Genomic DNA, 17,359 nt, shown 5'->3' with positions numbered 1-17,359 from the left:
TCGCGTGGATTTTTCTCCGGGTCCTCTGGTTTTTCTCCTCAAACATTTAAAATCGACAACATGCGTTTAGAGTATTTGGCTGCTCTGCATTTACACACGATAAGACACTTCGTTGAGTTATCGTTTGTGACCAGATTGCTTCTGAAAAAACAACTATATAGCTCAGTGAGCCTTACCTGGTAAAATAAAAATAGGCTTTAAAAATGTTTTATGTGTGCTCGCTAACAGCACTTGGCCCAACAGTCTTTGTATGCTATACGGGGTATTTTGTCTTCGTGTGAGTTAGGGTTTGTGTGGGGAATCTGTTCTGGGACATTCTCATCAGCGAGAAATGGGACCTTGTAAGGATGTGAGTTCCCGCACGTGTGGGCACGCGAGTTCCCAAGTGCATTTGTGCATGTGTGCACGTGTGCACGTGTGAAGTTTTGTGTACACGTGTTTTTTTACTGTTTTTATAAATGCACGTGTATATATGTGTGTGTATTACACTGAGTGGGGAGCCGTAGTGTAGTGTGCACTATGAAACCGGCGACCCGGGTTCGATTCCCGCTCATCTCCAGTGATGATTGATCTGAACGGGTCCTGGGCCTCCCCTAGGTCGACTCAGCCTCAAATGAGTACCCCGTGCGGTGTGTAAACATCGCCACTGGGGAGACAAAGGCGACTGGGCGTGGTGCTGGCCACCCACCCCTTCGTGTGCTGTGCCGCCGGCCTTCATAGGTGCTCGCTTACAACACTTGCTTCAACAGTCTGTTATGGCTATACGGGGGATATATGCCTTTGTCTGTATTACACTGAGAGGCATAACAGGGAAAACGTCAATCAAGAGATCTAATGCAAAGTTAGAAACCCTAAATTCACTCCTTCGTTGTGCACGAATTGCGTTTTTTGTACTGTGTTGTTTATCGGAGTTCAAGTGTCTGTTCTTTACACAATAGCTGGAGATACACACCGATTGGAAACGTTATTGTTTGGGCACATTGGAATAAAAGTGGATTTTCATTATAAAATGTAAATTTAGGAAAACAAGTCAATCTACTCCCACCTTTTTATTGTATAACTAGTTCATAAAGCCTGTTTCGCCAGGCAACAGTTTTCAATAAATATAATAATGGACCTGATGATTTTTTAAATTTTTTATCTACGATCAGACATGATTAAAAAAAACACCAAAATTGTTGACGACTTGTTTAAACTTATTCTTAGCTCTTTCGGTAAAGTCACGTTGAAGGGAAACAATAAATACTAAAATATATATAAAACAATATATTGTGACTTTACCGAAAGAGCTAATAATATGAATTACTGCAGTCACAAAAGCTTTAAATCAAAATTTGTTTAAACTTGATTTAAAGCTTTCGTTACTACAGTAATTCATATTCTTAGCTCTTTCGGTAAAGTCACGTTGAAGGGAAACAATAAAATAATAAAATATATTATTATTTTGTTTTATATATTTTTTATTATTTTATTGTTTCCCTTCAACGTGACTTTACCGAAAGAGCTAAGAATATTTGTTTAAACTTCTTATATTTAAAGACGTACCCTTCGGAACTGCTGAATTTAAAGATTCCGTTCTTTTTCTAAAAGAGAGAACAAAAAAATATGAACTTAATACCAAATGAGGGGAAGATCCTATCTTTTAACGTTTTAGAATTATTAATATTGGAACATCATAAAATTCGTGTTTTTCGTTCAAACCCGCTTGAATCCGAAATATCTAAAAAACAATAAAAGATAGAACAATGGTTCTCGCTTTCATTTTTATTGCTGTTTAACGCGCTATCAAACGCAAACCACAATCTTATATTTTGAACGTTTTCTGAATGACACCGCGCACAAACATGTATCTGGGGCACTTAAAAATCGAGATTTGGGGCCTTAAAACGAAAAATCTCGGATTTTCTGATTTTTCCTATTGTTTGTTTCATAAAAGTTACCTAGGTACCAAATTGAAGCTTTCTACCTTTTTGGGAAGTACCCGAGAAGTGTTTGAGACACACCGATTACGGTCTTTATTATATGGATAGCAGATTTTGATCCCGATGTTCTACCAATAAAATAATAATAATTTCACGAGGTACAATAAACATACTCATTTTACTGTTCTGTCATTCCAACAATCACATTATTTAGTACGTGACTTCTGTTTTTGATCCTATATTCTTTTGACCCCTCATTTTCAAGCGTATCATTACATTTGTTTAATTATTTTCCGGTTGAGAAATCACGCGTGTTACAGAAATAGTCGTATGTATGAAAATATGTCAGGGTCATTAATGCAAGGCCATCCTGCACGCGCTCTGTTCCAGACAATCATAACAAAAAAAGAACGATGCCACATTATTTGGTGACGCTGCTGCTGTGTACAAAGCACAATTAACATATATAGTTTTAACATTCTGCCTTTAAAGAAGAAAATGTACACTGCTGGATTATATTTCTTTCTGCCTGAGGACGAGCGCTTGTGTTGCAATCGAAACGTCGTGTTTTATTTTATTTCTACCCACGTGACTTTACCGAAATAACCAAAGAGTATGGATTCCTGCAGTCACGAAAGCTTCAAATCAAGAAAATATATAATCGGTGACGCTACAGGTGATGGATCTTTTTCATTGCACATAAAACAATGACGGATCGCTGAAACTTTGTGGAGTGGTCATTTTTGGCAACTTCCGGCATGAAGTCACATCGCAAATTGCACAACGCCGTCTGTATATTTACAAGACAATGACAACGGGGTTGTGTGATGGCGTGTCTGGTGAGGGACACGTTTTCAAAGAAGCCGAGTTTTGCAGAAGCTGTAGGCGTTATGGTTATGAGATGCGCGTCTCCCACGTGGAAATGTGTTTAAGCGGTGCAAAAAGGTTAATCTCGCCTGCCTGTACCACCGCTACGTTGCTTCTTACTCTCTCGGTCATCCACCGTATCTCTAAATCACCCCCGTGTCACCCTGCACTCCAGCTCACGGTGGAACTCTCCACAGCAGCATGACTCACAACCTCCTCCTCCTCTTCATCTTCTCTATACCATGGACCAAGACCATGGTCACTGCCAGGCATCGTTTCTCTGTGGCAGCTCTCGTATCTCTAAATCACTTCCTGTGTCACCGTGCACTCCAGCTCACGGTGGAACTCTCCACAGCACCATGACTCAACATCATCTTCTCTACACCATGGTCGTTGCCAGTTCGTCATTTCTCCGTGGAAGCTCCCGCCGTGTGGATTGAACACGACCATCATCATCCCGTTGCTGCTGCTGCTGCGACTGCAGCATCAGCGTTCAATCCACACCGACTTTTAAGAGGCATTTTAAAGGGCCCCCACCGCCTCTTTGGCGTTGGCTGTCAGTCTCCTTGGCCTTGGCTTTCAGGCGACATCAAAGGGCCGCTCGCCTCGGAAGTCACAGTCATTTACGTCTGGAAAAATATCGTGCGCGTTGCTCAATTGCACCATCATCATCATCATAATTCTTCTTCAAAATATACGCAGGGTTCGCAAAATGAAAGCAAAAGTCCTGAACTGGCTGCGTGGGTATGCGTGCACAGACGGGGAATAGGCCGAAATGAGATCAGGTTTCATTCACCCTACTTAACCTAGAACATTCCAAGCACTGGAAGTACATGTTACCTCTCAATGACCGCGTGGTAATTGGTTTAATTGTGCGCGTGTTTCATATTGCCACGATGGACATATCTCAAGCCCATTGTCAATTCACTTCTGGATCAATGCCTTCCCCACACCATGTCGAATGAGGGTTGTTGATCATACTTCACCACACGAGTCGTTGCGGGTTGGTGAAGGTGTGGAGGGAGGGAGGGAGGGAGGGAGGGGGGGGCTAGGATATGGGGTATGGGACCGGATCGGTTTGAGATATCACTTTGCTAATGATGCTGGCCGTGGCTGGGAATCCAACTCAGGCGGCTATTGCAGTGCGCTCATCACTGCTGTCCCCCAATTCATATCGAGCAAAAAGGCTCTCAAAGCCGGACTTTGAGTAAGCCGGAATTCGGCCCGAGCCAGAAGTCTCACCCTAAAATAAGTAAATAAATGAATATGTTATTGTTGTTATACAATACGTACGCACGAGATTCTTGAATTGAGTCAGGATCCGGGTTCGGGGAGGAAATTACGTGAGACTGTGGGCGTTGAAACATTATGAAGTAATGAAAGCCATCTGGAGAAACTGTGTTTATGTGGGCGTATGAGAGAATTTGGGGACCGGTGGTGTAGCGGTTAGCGCGCTGCGCTACGAACCCGGCCACCCGATTTCGATTCCCACTCACGGCCAACATCGGTGACGATTATCTGTACTGGTCCTGGGCCTCCCCTAGGTCGACTCAGCCCCAAATTAGTACCTTGCGCATTGTCTAAACATCGCCACTGGGGAGACAAAGACGGCCAGGCGTGGTGTTGGCCACCTACCCCCTCGTGTGCCGTGCCGGCCTTCATAGGTGCTCGCTAACAGCACTTGCCCCATCAGTCTGTTAAGGCTACACGGGGGCTCTTTGTCTTTGCACGAGTTAGGGTTAGTGTGGGGAATCTGTTCTGGGACATTCTCATCAGGACCTTTTAAGGATGTGCGTTCACGCACGTGGGGGGCGCACGTGTTCCCCAACGCACAAGTGGAGGCTAGCAACCTTAATAGGTGCACGCAAACAGCACTTGCCCCAATGTTCTTTGAAGGTTATATGGGGGATCGTAATGTTTGTGTGAAAGGGTGTATGTAACATTGACACTACCCATAGCCCTAACGCAGAAAATAGCCTGAAGACTACCCACAACACGAACCGTGTCACTATCCCGACCACAAACCTCCGACAGTACCCATAACACGAACACAACCCATAACTCAAGCAGGGCCACTTTGTTTTGCTAAGAATTCATTCCCACGGTGTAGGATACATCGTGTGGCTTAAAAACACGTAAAGCAAAGCATTCCATGGGCTCGGCTCGACTATATTTTCCTAAACTTACCCCGCTTGGTCATGCAATGCTGTTTTGTGCAGTTAACCCCGTTTTACTGTTGAGTGATTCGTTTATACACTAATAACCCGTCCACCTTGGAGCAATGCAATCATCTTGCAGGCAGGAGATAGATGGGGACTGCTGCGTCGCACGCTTGTGAGAGTCAACCACGGCTTTGGGGGAGTCTTTCATGAAGCAGTGGAGAGATCGTAGCCGCTGATTACGATTGTGAACAATTCAACGTTCGATGTCAATCCACTGCTGAAGGAATCCCTACCCCCCAAGCAATGCCAGTCACGGGGGTTGTGTGGCCATACTTTGATTTCGATTCCCGCTCACGTGCAAAACACCGGTGACATTTATCTGAACCGCTCCTGGGCCTCCCCTAGGTCGTCTCAGCGTCAAATGAGTAGCTGGTGTAGCGGTGTTTAAACATCGCCACTGGGGAGACAAATGCGGCCGGGCGTGGTGCTGGCCACCCACCCCCATCGTGTGCCGTGCCGGCCTTCATAGGTGCTCGCTAACAGCACTTTGCCTCAACAGCTATACGGGAGATCTTTATCTTTGTGGCCATACTTCCCCACCCTGGTCAGTGCACGTTGGTGAAATGTGAAGCCCAGGAGAGATTCGGTTATCGATCGCCACAGATGTTGGCCGTGGCTAAGAATCTAAAGTAGGTGGCCGCGTTCCGTGAGACAGTGCACGGAACCGCGGCATCACCACCGCGCTCAGCCTCACGTCGAGTTGCATCGCAGAGACGACGAAGCGTCGGGAGCTGCTGCGTGGGACGATGGAGTCACGTTGTGCCGTGCGGTCGACAAATTAAAAAAAAAACACGCCTGGCCCACACACACACACCCTCAATGGCATTCATTTAAGGCTGAGTCTACCGAGGGAGGGCCTCGTTCACGGTTAAGATATCACTCGCCACTGACCGTCAGCCCTGATGAGGAATGAATCATATTATTTGGCTCTTTCGGTAAAGTTACGGAGATAGATTCAAAGAAAATAACAAAAAACTGAAACTACGACGTTTCGATCGCAACACAAGCGGTCGCCTTTCCTGAAGACGACCGCTTGTGTTGAAGATGATCGCTGGTGTTGAAGATGACCGCTTGTGTTGAAGATGATCGCTTGTGTTGAAGATGATCGCTTGTGTTGAAGATGACCGCTTGTGTTGAAGATGACCGCTTGTGTTGAAGATGATCGCTTGTGTTGAAGATGATCGCTTGTGTTGAAGATGATCGCTTGTGTTGAAGATGACTGCTTGTGTTGAAGATGACTGCTTGTGTTGAAGATGATCGCTTGTGTTGAAGATGCCCGCTTGTGTTGAAGATGACCGCTTGTGTTGAAGATGACCGCTTGTGTTGGGATCGTAACGTAGTTTTTTGTTATCGTCTTTGAACCTATCTACGTGACTTTACCGAAAGACCCAAAGAATATGAATTCCTGCAGTCACGAAAGCTTTAAATCTAGGAATGAATCACACCATTGCTCTCCACACAAAGGCAAAATATTCCCCGTTATCGCCTTTGGCGAGCACCCTATGAAGGTCGGCACGAGTGGGTGGTCAGCTCCACCCCCGGCCGTCTTTGTTTCCATAGTGGTTACGTTTACGTCGTGCATCAGGTACTTATTTAAGGTTTGCCGGGTTCGTAGTGCGGTGCGCTAACCGCTGTGCCACCGCTCCCCACAAAGGCACACACACACATACGGATGCACACACACACACTCTCTCTTTGATCCTACGTTACAATGCGTATCTGTTTCTTCGCAGAATTCCACACACAAAGACCCCGCCTGTGTAGCTGCAGGAGTAAGTTCTGTTAGTGAGCACCTATTAAGGCCGGAAAAGCACACCAGGTGATGATATGGCCAGCACAACACCCGGCCTGTTCCTATTCGTAGCAACATAAACCAGCAGACAATACGCCTCCTTCACACATCTGTCCCTCCACATGAAACAATAAAAAAGTATATTTTACACATCCAATCAGTAACGCAGCCTTCTAGGAGTGCATCATGTCAGCAGCATTGGTTTAACACAAGGAAAACTCTGAACTAAAACTGAACTGTTTTCACATTCAGTGACTCAACGGTAGAGTCAGGCTTGTTTGAACCAATGCTGGTGAAATGCCAGCCAGATGTTTATAGGCAAGGTCCATCTCCGTTAGACATCGGCTCTCCCCAGTACAGACAAAAAAAATGCAGCGCTGGTCCAAAAGATGGCCCAACGTTCCACGTAAACTTGGTATATACTGTACGTGCTATTTGTTTGATTTACCAATCAACCCCGTCTGTTTTGCGGCTCAAGCGCCCCTTGCCTGTGGATGCATCTTGAATCACTTTGGGATCGTGGGTTTCTCGTTTCTCCCCTTGCTCGCTCTTTTTTTTCCCCCCGATCGGTTTTCCTGAGCTCTGTACGCTCTTTGTTTTATCTGACACAGCGAAGTGTGCAAACCGCCACACCAATCCTCCCCACACCACACAAAGCGAAAGCCACAGATCCCACTACAGCCATACAGACTGCTGGGTCAGGTCCTGTTAGCGAGCACCTATTAAGGCCACGCAACAGAGCGCAAGAGGGCTTGGTGTCGCCACCACCACGTCCAGCCACCTTTGTTTTTCCCCTTACTAGATTTGACTATATTCGCCACTGTTGCCTGTAATCGAACCAGGGTCGAAGGGTTCGTGGCGGAGTGCGCTCACAATTTCACCACTGTTTCACTGCTCTCCACAAACAACCCTCGTGTCGCCTTAACAGACTGTTGTGTACAATCGCTGTTCGCGAGTAGCACCTATGAAGGCCGGCACGGTACACGAGGGAGGGGGACGGGGGGGATGGCCAGCACCACGCCCGGTCGCCTTTGTCTCCCTAGTGGCGATTGTTAACACACCGCAACAGTTACTCATTTGAGGCTGAATCGACCTAGGGGACGTCCAGGACCGGTTTTTAAAATCGTCACCGGTATTGGTGGGGTTCGTAGTGCAGCGCGCTAACCGCTACACCACCGCTCCCGACACACACAGACACTCGCACACAGGCACACACCCACACACACCCTCTTGACCCTACGTCACAACGAATATCTGTTTCCACTCATTACACTGTGATGTGACATTCTCCTGCTGTTCTCACAATACCTCTCTCTCTCTCGAAGTTCATAATGGCCACGTCGGAGACACTCAGACAATCCCACCGATGTCCTGAGTCCACAACCCACGATGAATGGACTTCTTTCTCTCGGGGAGTTCATCATGGTCTTGTTGGGGACACCCAGCCCACTACCTCTCCGGCCCTATAGGTTTGAACCCTGGGTATGAGTGTCTCTCACACACTCCATTTCCACCACTCTGCCCTCGTTGTATACGTTAGTTGTTTAGGCGAGGTCACATGATTGCTCACACATCTCTCCCAAGCCTCTAGCCCTGACTCGCTCTCTCTGAAACCCCCTACATCTGCAGATCACATGCTCTTGGCTTTATTTTTGTTTAAAAAAAAGCAAATTTGAGCAGATTGGGTTCCAAGGCACACATATCTCAGCACAATAGGATACAATGTGATGTTTTTTTGTAAGCGTTTAAATTAAAAAAACCCGCATCTCAAGCAGTGGTACAGAAACAGTGGGCATATTGACAGTGCTGTACTGTGTGCGACTACCAAAATAATGAAACGTACTTTTATCTCCAAAATCAACGAAAGTTGAACCACCCGTTGTCACCAGTGTTGTGCAAAGTCTGCAATTCGCGCCACGCGGTGCTGATATTTCTGATGTGAAACCAAGACAACGCGGTACTGTACTGTGCATGTTCATTCGAATAATCATGACCATAATGTAAATCAACAATCTAATCGGACTAAGTTATTCTGAAGTGACCATATATAGTGCGCCTAAAGTCTCGAGTAACCAGCAATCAGCTGGATTACTTCAAAATGATTCCTCTTCATGTCACCTACCCATTAATGTCTTCATCAGCCATGAACTCTCCACTGCTGGATGAAGGCTTCCTCCCCCCTGCCCCCCGCCCCCCCACCTCCATATCGTCATCTTGGCACAATCCCTGCGATGCCACAACCCATCGCGCTCCACATGTATATGAGGTCATCTCAACGCTTTCATTCCTGAAGGTGAATGTCCTCACGTGCGTCCTTCACTCCTTTGGCTACCATTAAAGTCACCAGTCTCGTCCATAAGCTCACCCACAGTCCCTACCGGCAATGGGTCCTGGCCCAGCACCACCACTTCCTTTTCCTAACAGTCCAGAATTACGTCTCGGAGCTGGTCTTTGTTCCCGTGATCAATGTGTTCCTATTTCTGTCTCTCAGTCAAAATTAATTCCAAGTAGAAATCTCTCGATGCTTCCTCGCGCACCTTTGCCATCTGGTTTAATTGCGTCCGCATTTCAGATCCGTGTGTCGCAACATGGCAGCGAAATGCGCACTGATTGAAAACTTTGATTTCTGGGCACACTGGTTACGTGTTGGTTTTCATGATAAAATTAAGTTTTCTAAAAAAAAAGAAAGCCACCCCAGATTTGTTGCCATTCACCTCTTTACTTGATCATATGTGATCCCAGTCTGCCTTCAATATTTCCCCAAGGTACACCACACACACGCACTTTCAGATGCGTATTTCCAGCAGTAAACGTAAAAACTGGAAATCACATTGGAAAGCACCGCCTCAATAATGAGACAATAACTCTACGGTGAAGGCAGTTTAGAAAAAAACATGAAAACAACAACAACACAGCACTGAATCCACTGGACATCACAGGCCAATTCTGGAACACACGTTGCAAAGCTACAGGGGGTTGGTCACTTTACTGACGTGGGACAGTCTGGCACGTGCCGTTCGTACGCAACGTGGAGACGCAGATAACAACAAAGTCGTCATTGCTTTTCACACCGTTAAATAAAAAAAAATGTCTCCACGTTTAAGTGTTTCCTCCAAAAAATTAAAACTCTGTTATATGCGGGCCACGATATAACTGCCCCCTGCGCACGTGATTTTGATGGCGCGCACTCTAACCGCAGTGGGTGTGCTCATGGTAACGGAACAGCAGCAACACGGCCAACACAGCAGCGTGATGTCAGTGCTATCATCGGATTTTCATCTTGACGAATGCTCATTTCTTCTTTTTAAAAAATCAGATTTCTGGCCAAAACTGAGCCCAAGTCTCCATCTGCTCACAAAAATATCGCCAAGGCGCGATGCGTGTTGCAGACGACTCCTAAACACAGGAATCCAACTCAACACTCGTTTTCTTTCCTGCCTCCAGCACTGACAACACAGGGAGACAAACAGCCTTTGAACTACAAGTGAGCTCTGCGAGTTCAAATAACGATGATTAAAATTACACCAATATTAATGACCTTTGAAAACCAATAATAATGTACAGCCCTCTGTCAATCTACTGCTGAATGAAGTCCCCCTCTTTATGACGTGTCGACCACGCGGTTTGTTTGACCATAACTTCACGACCACTGGTCAGCACGGGCTTATTGGAGAGTGGACCCAGGACCGGTTGCGATATCATCACTCGTCACTGATGGAACCTGTGTTTGGGAATCGAACCGAGGTAGCTGGATTCCTACCGCAGCGCTCAAACCATTATCGCTACCCTCTCTCACCGCCAACTTCCCGTTCATCATCATCACCATCAACCATTGTCTATCCACTGCTGGATGGAAGGTCTCACCACGCCGTCACCAACCCTCAGGGTCGGGTGCTGCGTTCATCCACCTCGCTCCTGCCTGCGCATAAACGAATCTCATCGCTAGCGGTAATTCCCCCCCCTCCCCGCTCCTTTGGCTGCTATTCCGTCGCCAGTCTCGTCCCGAGGGCCATCGTCTCGTCGGGCGATGTTTTGCCTTCCTCAACTCTCTCGCGTTTCTTCACGGACAACGAGACGTGCCAGATCCACGAGCCCTTTTTTTGTTGTCTCTTCGTAAAAATCCGAGCGGACCAAGAAATTCCACTTTAGGGCACTGCGCTACGACAGCATTCACCAGCATAACTTTAACGCGAAGCATTGTGCTCAGGGACAATGCTAATACTGGGATGATGGTGATGATGATGATGCAGCGAACTGTTTTCTTTTAACATCATTACGTATTTATACTAGAGCATAACGATTCTGGTAATGATGGTGTGCAGTTGACCAAGGTGATGACATTTATAATGGCAGCACAGTACTTTGATAGTGGTGATGATTTCGATGATGGGAGCATGTTGATGATGTATTGGTTCAGTTAACGATGGTGGTGATGATGAAGTTGGGAGTGTTGATGTTGATCTGATGACGGTGACGATGGTGATGTCGGCTTGACGATGTTAGTTTCATTGTTAGCGATAATGATGAATGATGGTAATGATGATGTTGGCGTAATGATGTTGATGATGTTGATTGATCCGATGACGACGGTGATGACGATGATGACGACGATGTATCCACTCACCGGTCATGAGCTGCAGCAGAACTAAAGCCACGATGAGACGCATGGTGCTGTCCTGAGGACTCACGCGACAACTCGCCCACGGCTCACGACCGGCCGCACTCAGTCACCGCTGGACTCCTCTTGCCACGTGCGTGCTCACACTGAGCGCGCGCTCACCGCGGCGTTGGCGTTCAACGCCCGCGCACTCCCATGGACGGACAGCAGCACAACACACGCCCAGAATCCCCACGTGGCATGAGCACCGCCCACACGTCCACGCATAATGAAGTGGGGGGTTGGTGGGCGGGGGTGGGATGGGGAGGGGAGGGGTCGTCTGGATAATAGACGCGCCAATGTCCTCAAGTTAGGGCAGCGTCCTTCACTAAGTTTCAGAGGGGGTGGAGGTCACACATCAGTGTGAGGGCCGCCACGCGATTTGAAACCGGGGGGGGGGGCGGGGGGGGCGGGGAGGGGTGACAGCACGATAATAATGGGGATTTGAAGCTCTGTCGTCCCGACAGTTCTCTACTTTTCACCTGAAGACGGCCGCTTGCGTTGTAGCCGAAACGTCGTGATAATTTTATTGTGTTATTTTATTATTTTATTACTCATTCTACGTGACTTTACCGAAAGAACCAAAGAAAATGGGGATGTTTTCACTGTTAGTCTAGTGTCGGGGACCCGCACGTCAGGGACCGCACGCAAGGCCACCAGGGGCCGTCAGTGGGCCGCCAGGGGCCTTGCAGTGAAGGACACTGGGTCATGGAAACACGCGTCCAAGAGGATCCGCAAATGTGAAGACGGCGCGCCCCGAACAAGGGCACGTCCAATGGAATGGCCGAGTCGCCCTTGAACAAGAAGAGCTTCACGGCTCAATGGGCTTTACTCGGGAGATACATTTCTGATTCTGATGTAAAACATCACAATGGGACACACATAGGCCCCCAACAATTCCAGATGATGTCCTACGAAGAAAGGCCATTGCCTGAAACGTCGCCGATATCATTCAGTTTTTGTTTTATTTTATGGCAGTGTTATTGACGAAACGTAGCCTTTAACGTATATATATATCCTTTCTTTTAAAGCAGTGTTATAATGCGTGCCGTGTATGGACAGCAGGAAATAAACATAGCCAGGGTAAACGGCCATAACTAGTAGATGGGTAACGGCCAGTTTAAAGAGGTGAGTTTTCAAGACGGACTTAAATAGAGTTAGCGACTCTGATTGTCTTATTAGCAAAGCGTTCCAAAGCTGAGGAGCTATCCTGGCAAAATCCCCATCACTCCACGCAATGAGCCTTGACCTCAAGAGCACTGAGGAGAAGGCGATACGAATATCTCAGGGACCTCGATGAAGTGCTTTCTGATCGAAGTATAGATCTTAGTATTTACCTTCTGTAGACGAGTCTTGACGTAATCGATCTTGTGCTTGGCTATAATTAACTTCGTCCTCCTGTCTTTGGCAATGTTGAAGTATAATTTGCACTCCACCAGCTTATGAGCACTTCTCGTCGTATTGAATCCGCTACAAGACAGATATCTACACGTCTGACGCTGCTCTGGGATTCGTCTGGAAATCAAGCCCATTTAAATATACACTTACGTCTCAATTTGGGCTCCTCCGTGTTTGTTTTATAGACTGCTCTTTGAAAAGAATCGTAGATTATATTGACGTCCCTGCTGGATGTAAAATCATTGGCAGCAAACGATTTGCGTCGGATTTTGCTGTTGTACCCCACGACTTCCAAATGCATGTTCGGGTTGTACCGCCTTTTGTTTGGCGTGATGGGAGCTTCCTTCGGTCGTAGATTTCCCGAAACTCTTATCGCTGCACCTTTTACTAATTCATGGAAGTCACCCGTTATGGTGTCATAAAGAAAAAAACCCGACGCAATCGCAAATAGCACTGCGGCCTTAAAATTAATCTATTGAGCGGCGTTTCAGGCACATTGTGCTATGAAGGCGTGTTTTTTGTTTGTAAGACCACAAAGTTATTGACGAGTCTTGAGTCTTTTTTGTATTGTTTTGTGCTCCACTGCCAACGCGACAGCATCGCCAACGAATGTGTTTGACGATGATGTCAGGGTGTGTTTTGTTACTTTCTGATTGCAATCTGAGTGTAGCTCTTACATATTTATACACCGTACACGGATTTTTATCATTTCAATATTATATTTATTATTTTCATCGGGGCCTTGTATTGTGTGAGTTTGATTGGCTGCATCAGTTCCTGCATACCATTTCCATTTCTTAATCTGCAAAAAACAGATATACTGTATATTTAAAATTAATTTGCCTTCATGAGGAACTGATTACTGCAAGGATATTATTGTGGTAAAATTTAGAAGAAAAAAATATGTAAAACCATATTTCCTCCATGGTTGGTTGACATAAATGCATACTAATTATTGTTCTCTATAAGTTTAGTGATTAGTTCTAGATTTGAAGCTTTCCTGACTGCAAGGATTCATACTCTTTGGTTTTTCGGTAAAGTCACGTAGGTAAAATAAAATTTAAAATAAAAGTGATTAGTTTATGTACGTTTCAATAGAGGGCTATTTTTTCTGTAATTCCTCAAATTAGTTTGGTCTCAAGTTTTGAAGAGAAGAACGAATTGAAGAGGCACAGAATTTAATATCTGGGTAAAGAGATCTGCGAAAGTGCGATCCAACTACAGGTTCTGCTTCATTGACGACGAACAAATGCAAATTAGAGACATCGGATTGGCTGAGGAGAGTAGGGGGCTTGCGCAGGACACGGTGGGGGAGACTCATGATGGAGTAGCATACCCGGGAGGACGTCCAATGTGGAAGTGAAGAGATGAAATCAACTCGTGTGTGCAGAAACCAAATGATGGACTGTTGCATCGCGCGACCGCTCGAGGTGGGCAGATGATGTGGGGCACAACCGCCGTGCCATCGTCACCACAGAGGGGGATAAAACGGTCTCCGAGTTAAGTGGTGTCTTGCAGAGTGATATTTTTTTAACACAGCTGATGTGCATGGTTTTTACAGCAACGGCCTTCCATGATAGGTTTATTTTGAATCACTAAGGTGTTTTTTTGGAGCTTCTGGATAACGATTTGAGAGCTGGAGTTGTTGTGAGTTCGGGAACTCAGTAAAGTGAGCGACCATCTAAAACTAAACTATGTTTATTTGAAACTATTTTTTTTTTTACCAGGTAAGGCCCACTCAGCTAAAATTATATTTTTCAGAAGCAACCTGGCCACAAATGATAGCTAAACAAAATAGCTTATGTCGAAATTTATAGCAGCCAAATTACTCATTGACGCATGCTTCTAAATGTGGAGGGGAAACCCGGAGGACCCAGATAAAAATCCATGCGACCGTGGGGAGAAAAACACGCAAACTCCAAATATACAGGCATCAGGGTTGGGATGGAACTCACGGTCTCTAAATGAATGTGCTTATTATGAAAAAAATTAATGTCCAAAAACGAGACAGCGCAAGATTGTCACGAGCAGAGGACGTGGTAGACTGACGCGCCCAGCGCCACGGGGTTCACGGATTACGTTGGTCCACCACGTGTCCTACCCGTGGAGAGCTTGCGCTCGCTCACCGAGTCCCGGTTTCAGAGGTGTGAATGTCAGAGTTTTTCGACGCAGCAAATCCCAGGGGGGCCAAGCCCCGTTGGCCCAAACCACCAACCGTCGACAAAGCCACGATCTCGTACTTGACAACCCCTTATCAGTGCTGCCTACATTATTACAGACCAATTCAGACCTTATTGGTCACCCCGTGCCCCTTATAAATCTCAACGTTCATCCTACAAAGTTCCATCACAAGGGAGAAACACAAACGAGACATTTTATTTCCCGTATTGAAACGGCCGTACGCCGTATGGACCTGAAAACTCAATGTTTCTGTACAGGGATACGGGTAAACCGTATGGGTTGGCAGCTGTGCGATTCTGCCTTTACATCACACTACACCTCTGACTATACAGGGTGTATCAAAAAGATGGACCCAATTTGAAATCGATATATCTCTGCAACCACGAACAGCCCATGAATGAAACTCTTACCACTTGAAAGGGCGGGTCATAGAGTTCCAAATGATTACCGCTAGATGCCTCTCCCAGCGCACAAACAGCCCCTAGTCTCAGTAATTCGCAAGACACACTGCCTCAGCTCCACTGTTGGCCCCCAAGATCCCCAGACATCACACCCTGCAACTTTTTCTTGTGGGGATACGTCAAAGACCGTGTTTTTGTACCACCATTAGCGACTAATCTGGATGACCTCAAATACAGAATCACGGCAGTGGTGACTTCAGTGGAAGAAGATACATTGAGAGGCGTTTGGGACGAATTCAACTATCGTCTCGATGTTGTCCGTACAGCAGGTGGAGGGTACATAGAGCATTTATAAAATAGTTAGTAAAACTTGATAACTTATTAAACCGTATGTAACTTTTTGTGTAATGGTAACATGTTGCCATCGTGAAATATACTGCTTTGAAATTGGGTCCATCTATTTCAAACACCGTGTACTATACTGTAACACGTGACAGAAAGCACGTGACGCGAGGTTTTAAATTTCACTCCCCAAAGGGCCAACGTGAGGCTCTGGGGTCACTCTGAGGGCCCTGGCTCCTTTGAGTTAACGTTAGGCCGAGCACAACTGGGCTCAGCCATTGCTTCTCACATCGAACAAAGCACTCGTAAGATGTGTTTATTATTTACGTTCTGCAGCTGACGTAGAGACTGATCCTCGCCTTATGTGTGTATGTTGAACTTTTTTTCGCACCCCTACGTAGCCAACCGTGCTAATCAGAGGTGCCGGTGAACGAAAAACTAAACACAAAGAGCAGTTCTAAATAAATTATGTTTCAATCTGGATGATTTAAAAGTGCATAGCTCCAGTGGCTTCCTAATATAGGAAGGAAGAGCGTTCCAGACGGTTGCAGAAGCGCTTCTGAAAGCGCCACGCGATGGCGATGACCGTGTTTGTTCAGTGGCCAGCCAAAAGCCGGTTTGTGCTTCTAGACGAGATCAGTAAGGTGTTGTGGTTCATTTGTACCAGGGCAGGGAGGTTTGTCTAGAGACTGACAGAGACCCATGGAGAGAAACCAGGGCAAAGATAGACAGAGGGAGGTAGAATTAAAAAAACAGGGTGACGTGAAAGGAAGAAAACTTTACGTACGGTTCTCACGACCCACTTCCACCACCGGTGGAGAATCTACTCCAACGCCCACCACGCACGGTCACCATCAACACTTTCCGGGATCTGATGAGTGTGCGTTTTGTGGTGCGACAGAGACGGCCACGTTCCAGTCCGCACAGTGCAGGAGCCTCGGCTACCTTGGCAAGCTTCTGGTCGACTCTGTGCTAAAATTCAGCCTCAATTTCTCCCCACTGACACTCATATTTGCGCGCAAGAAGAACGATGACTCTAAATATCCAGAGATAGGCTGCTAAAACGTGCTCATGGGTGGGTGAATGAGTGGATAGGTGCGTGAACGATTTGGTGGATGATTGTGAATGGGTGTTTGGGTTTGTGTATGTGGATAGGTGAGTGAGTTTAGTGAGTGCGTGAGTGTCCAAGTGATTGGTTGGGTGGGTAGAATGGCTAAGCGAGTGTGAGTGAACAGTCACGTACTCCAAACACAGACATGATGGGCTGGCGAACGTGATCAAGGCTTACACGAAGCCGCCTATTTAGAGGGGGGAGGAGGAAGGCGGTCGAGGGATGAAGGGAGGGATGGAGGCAGCCGCTTGCCCAGTAGCCTCGGCTTTTTCAAAGGTCCTCCTTCTCCACCAGGGTGTGGCCGGAGTTCCACCACTGGCCGACTAACGGGGGTGGTGGGGGGAGAACGGCGGCCTTCCATTAGCAGTGGGTGATAGAGGCGAAGGAGGTGGTCGTGTACTCTGTGGATGGGGGCTCCTTTAATAATGAGCCTTTAGAGCTTCCCTATCCCCTATTTACAAGACCA

At 46.6% G+C, this 17,359-nt stretch overlaps 1 protein-coding gene across 1 annotated transcript in view; it reads right to left on the bottom strand.

The window, feature by feature from the left end:
* Positions 1 to 11,665, bottom strand: part of LOC116943642 (adhesion G protein-coupled receptor L4-like) — a 69,460-nt gene extending 57,795 nt beyond the window's left edge. Inside the window, exon 1 of the mRNA XM_032956679.2 lies at positions 11,428 to 11,665. Coding sequence (XP_032812570.1) covers positions 11,428 to 11,470 — 43 coding nt within the window. The 5' untranslated portion in view covers positions 11,471 to 11,665. The remainder of the gene's footprint in view (positions 1 to 11,427) is intronic.
* Between the last annotated feature and the right edge of the window lie 5,694 nt (positions 11,666 to 17,359).

This window comes from Petromyzon marinus, chromosome 1 (genome assembly GCF_048934315.1).
Source record: "Petromyzon marinus isolate PM22_M1 ecotype Great Lakes invasive population chromosome 1, UKy_Petmar_22M1.pri1.0, whole genome shotgun sequence".
NCBI lineage: Eukaryota > Metazoa > Chordata > Hyperoartia > Petromyzontiformes > Petromyzontidae > Petromyzon > Petromyzon marinus.
This window is presented reverse-complemented; position numbering and strand designations above follow the sequence as displayed.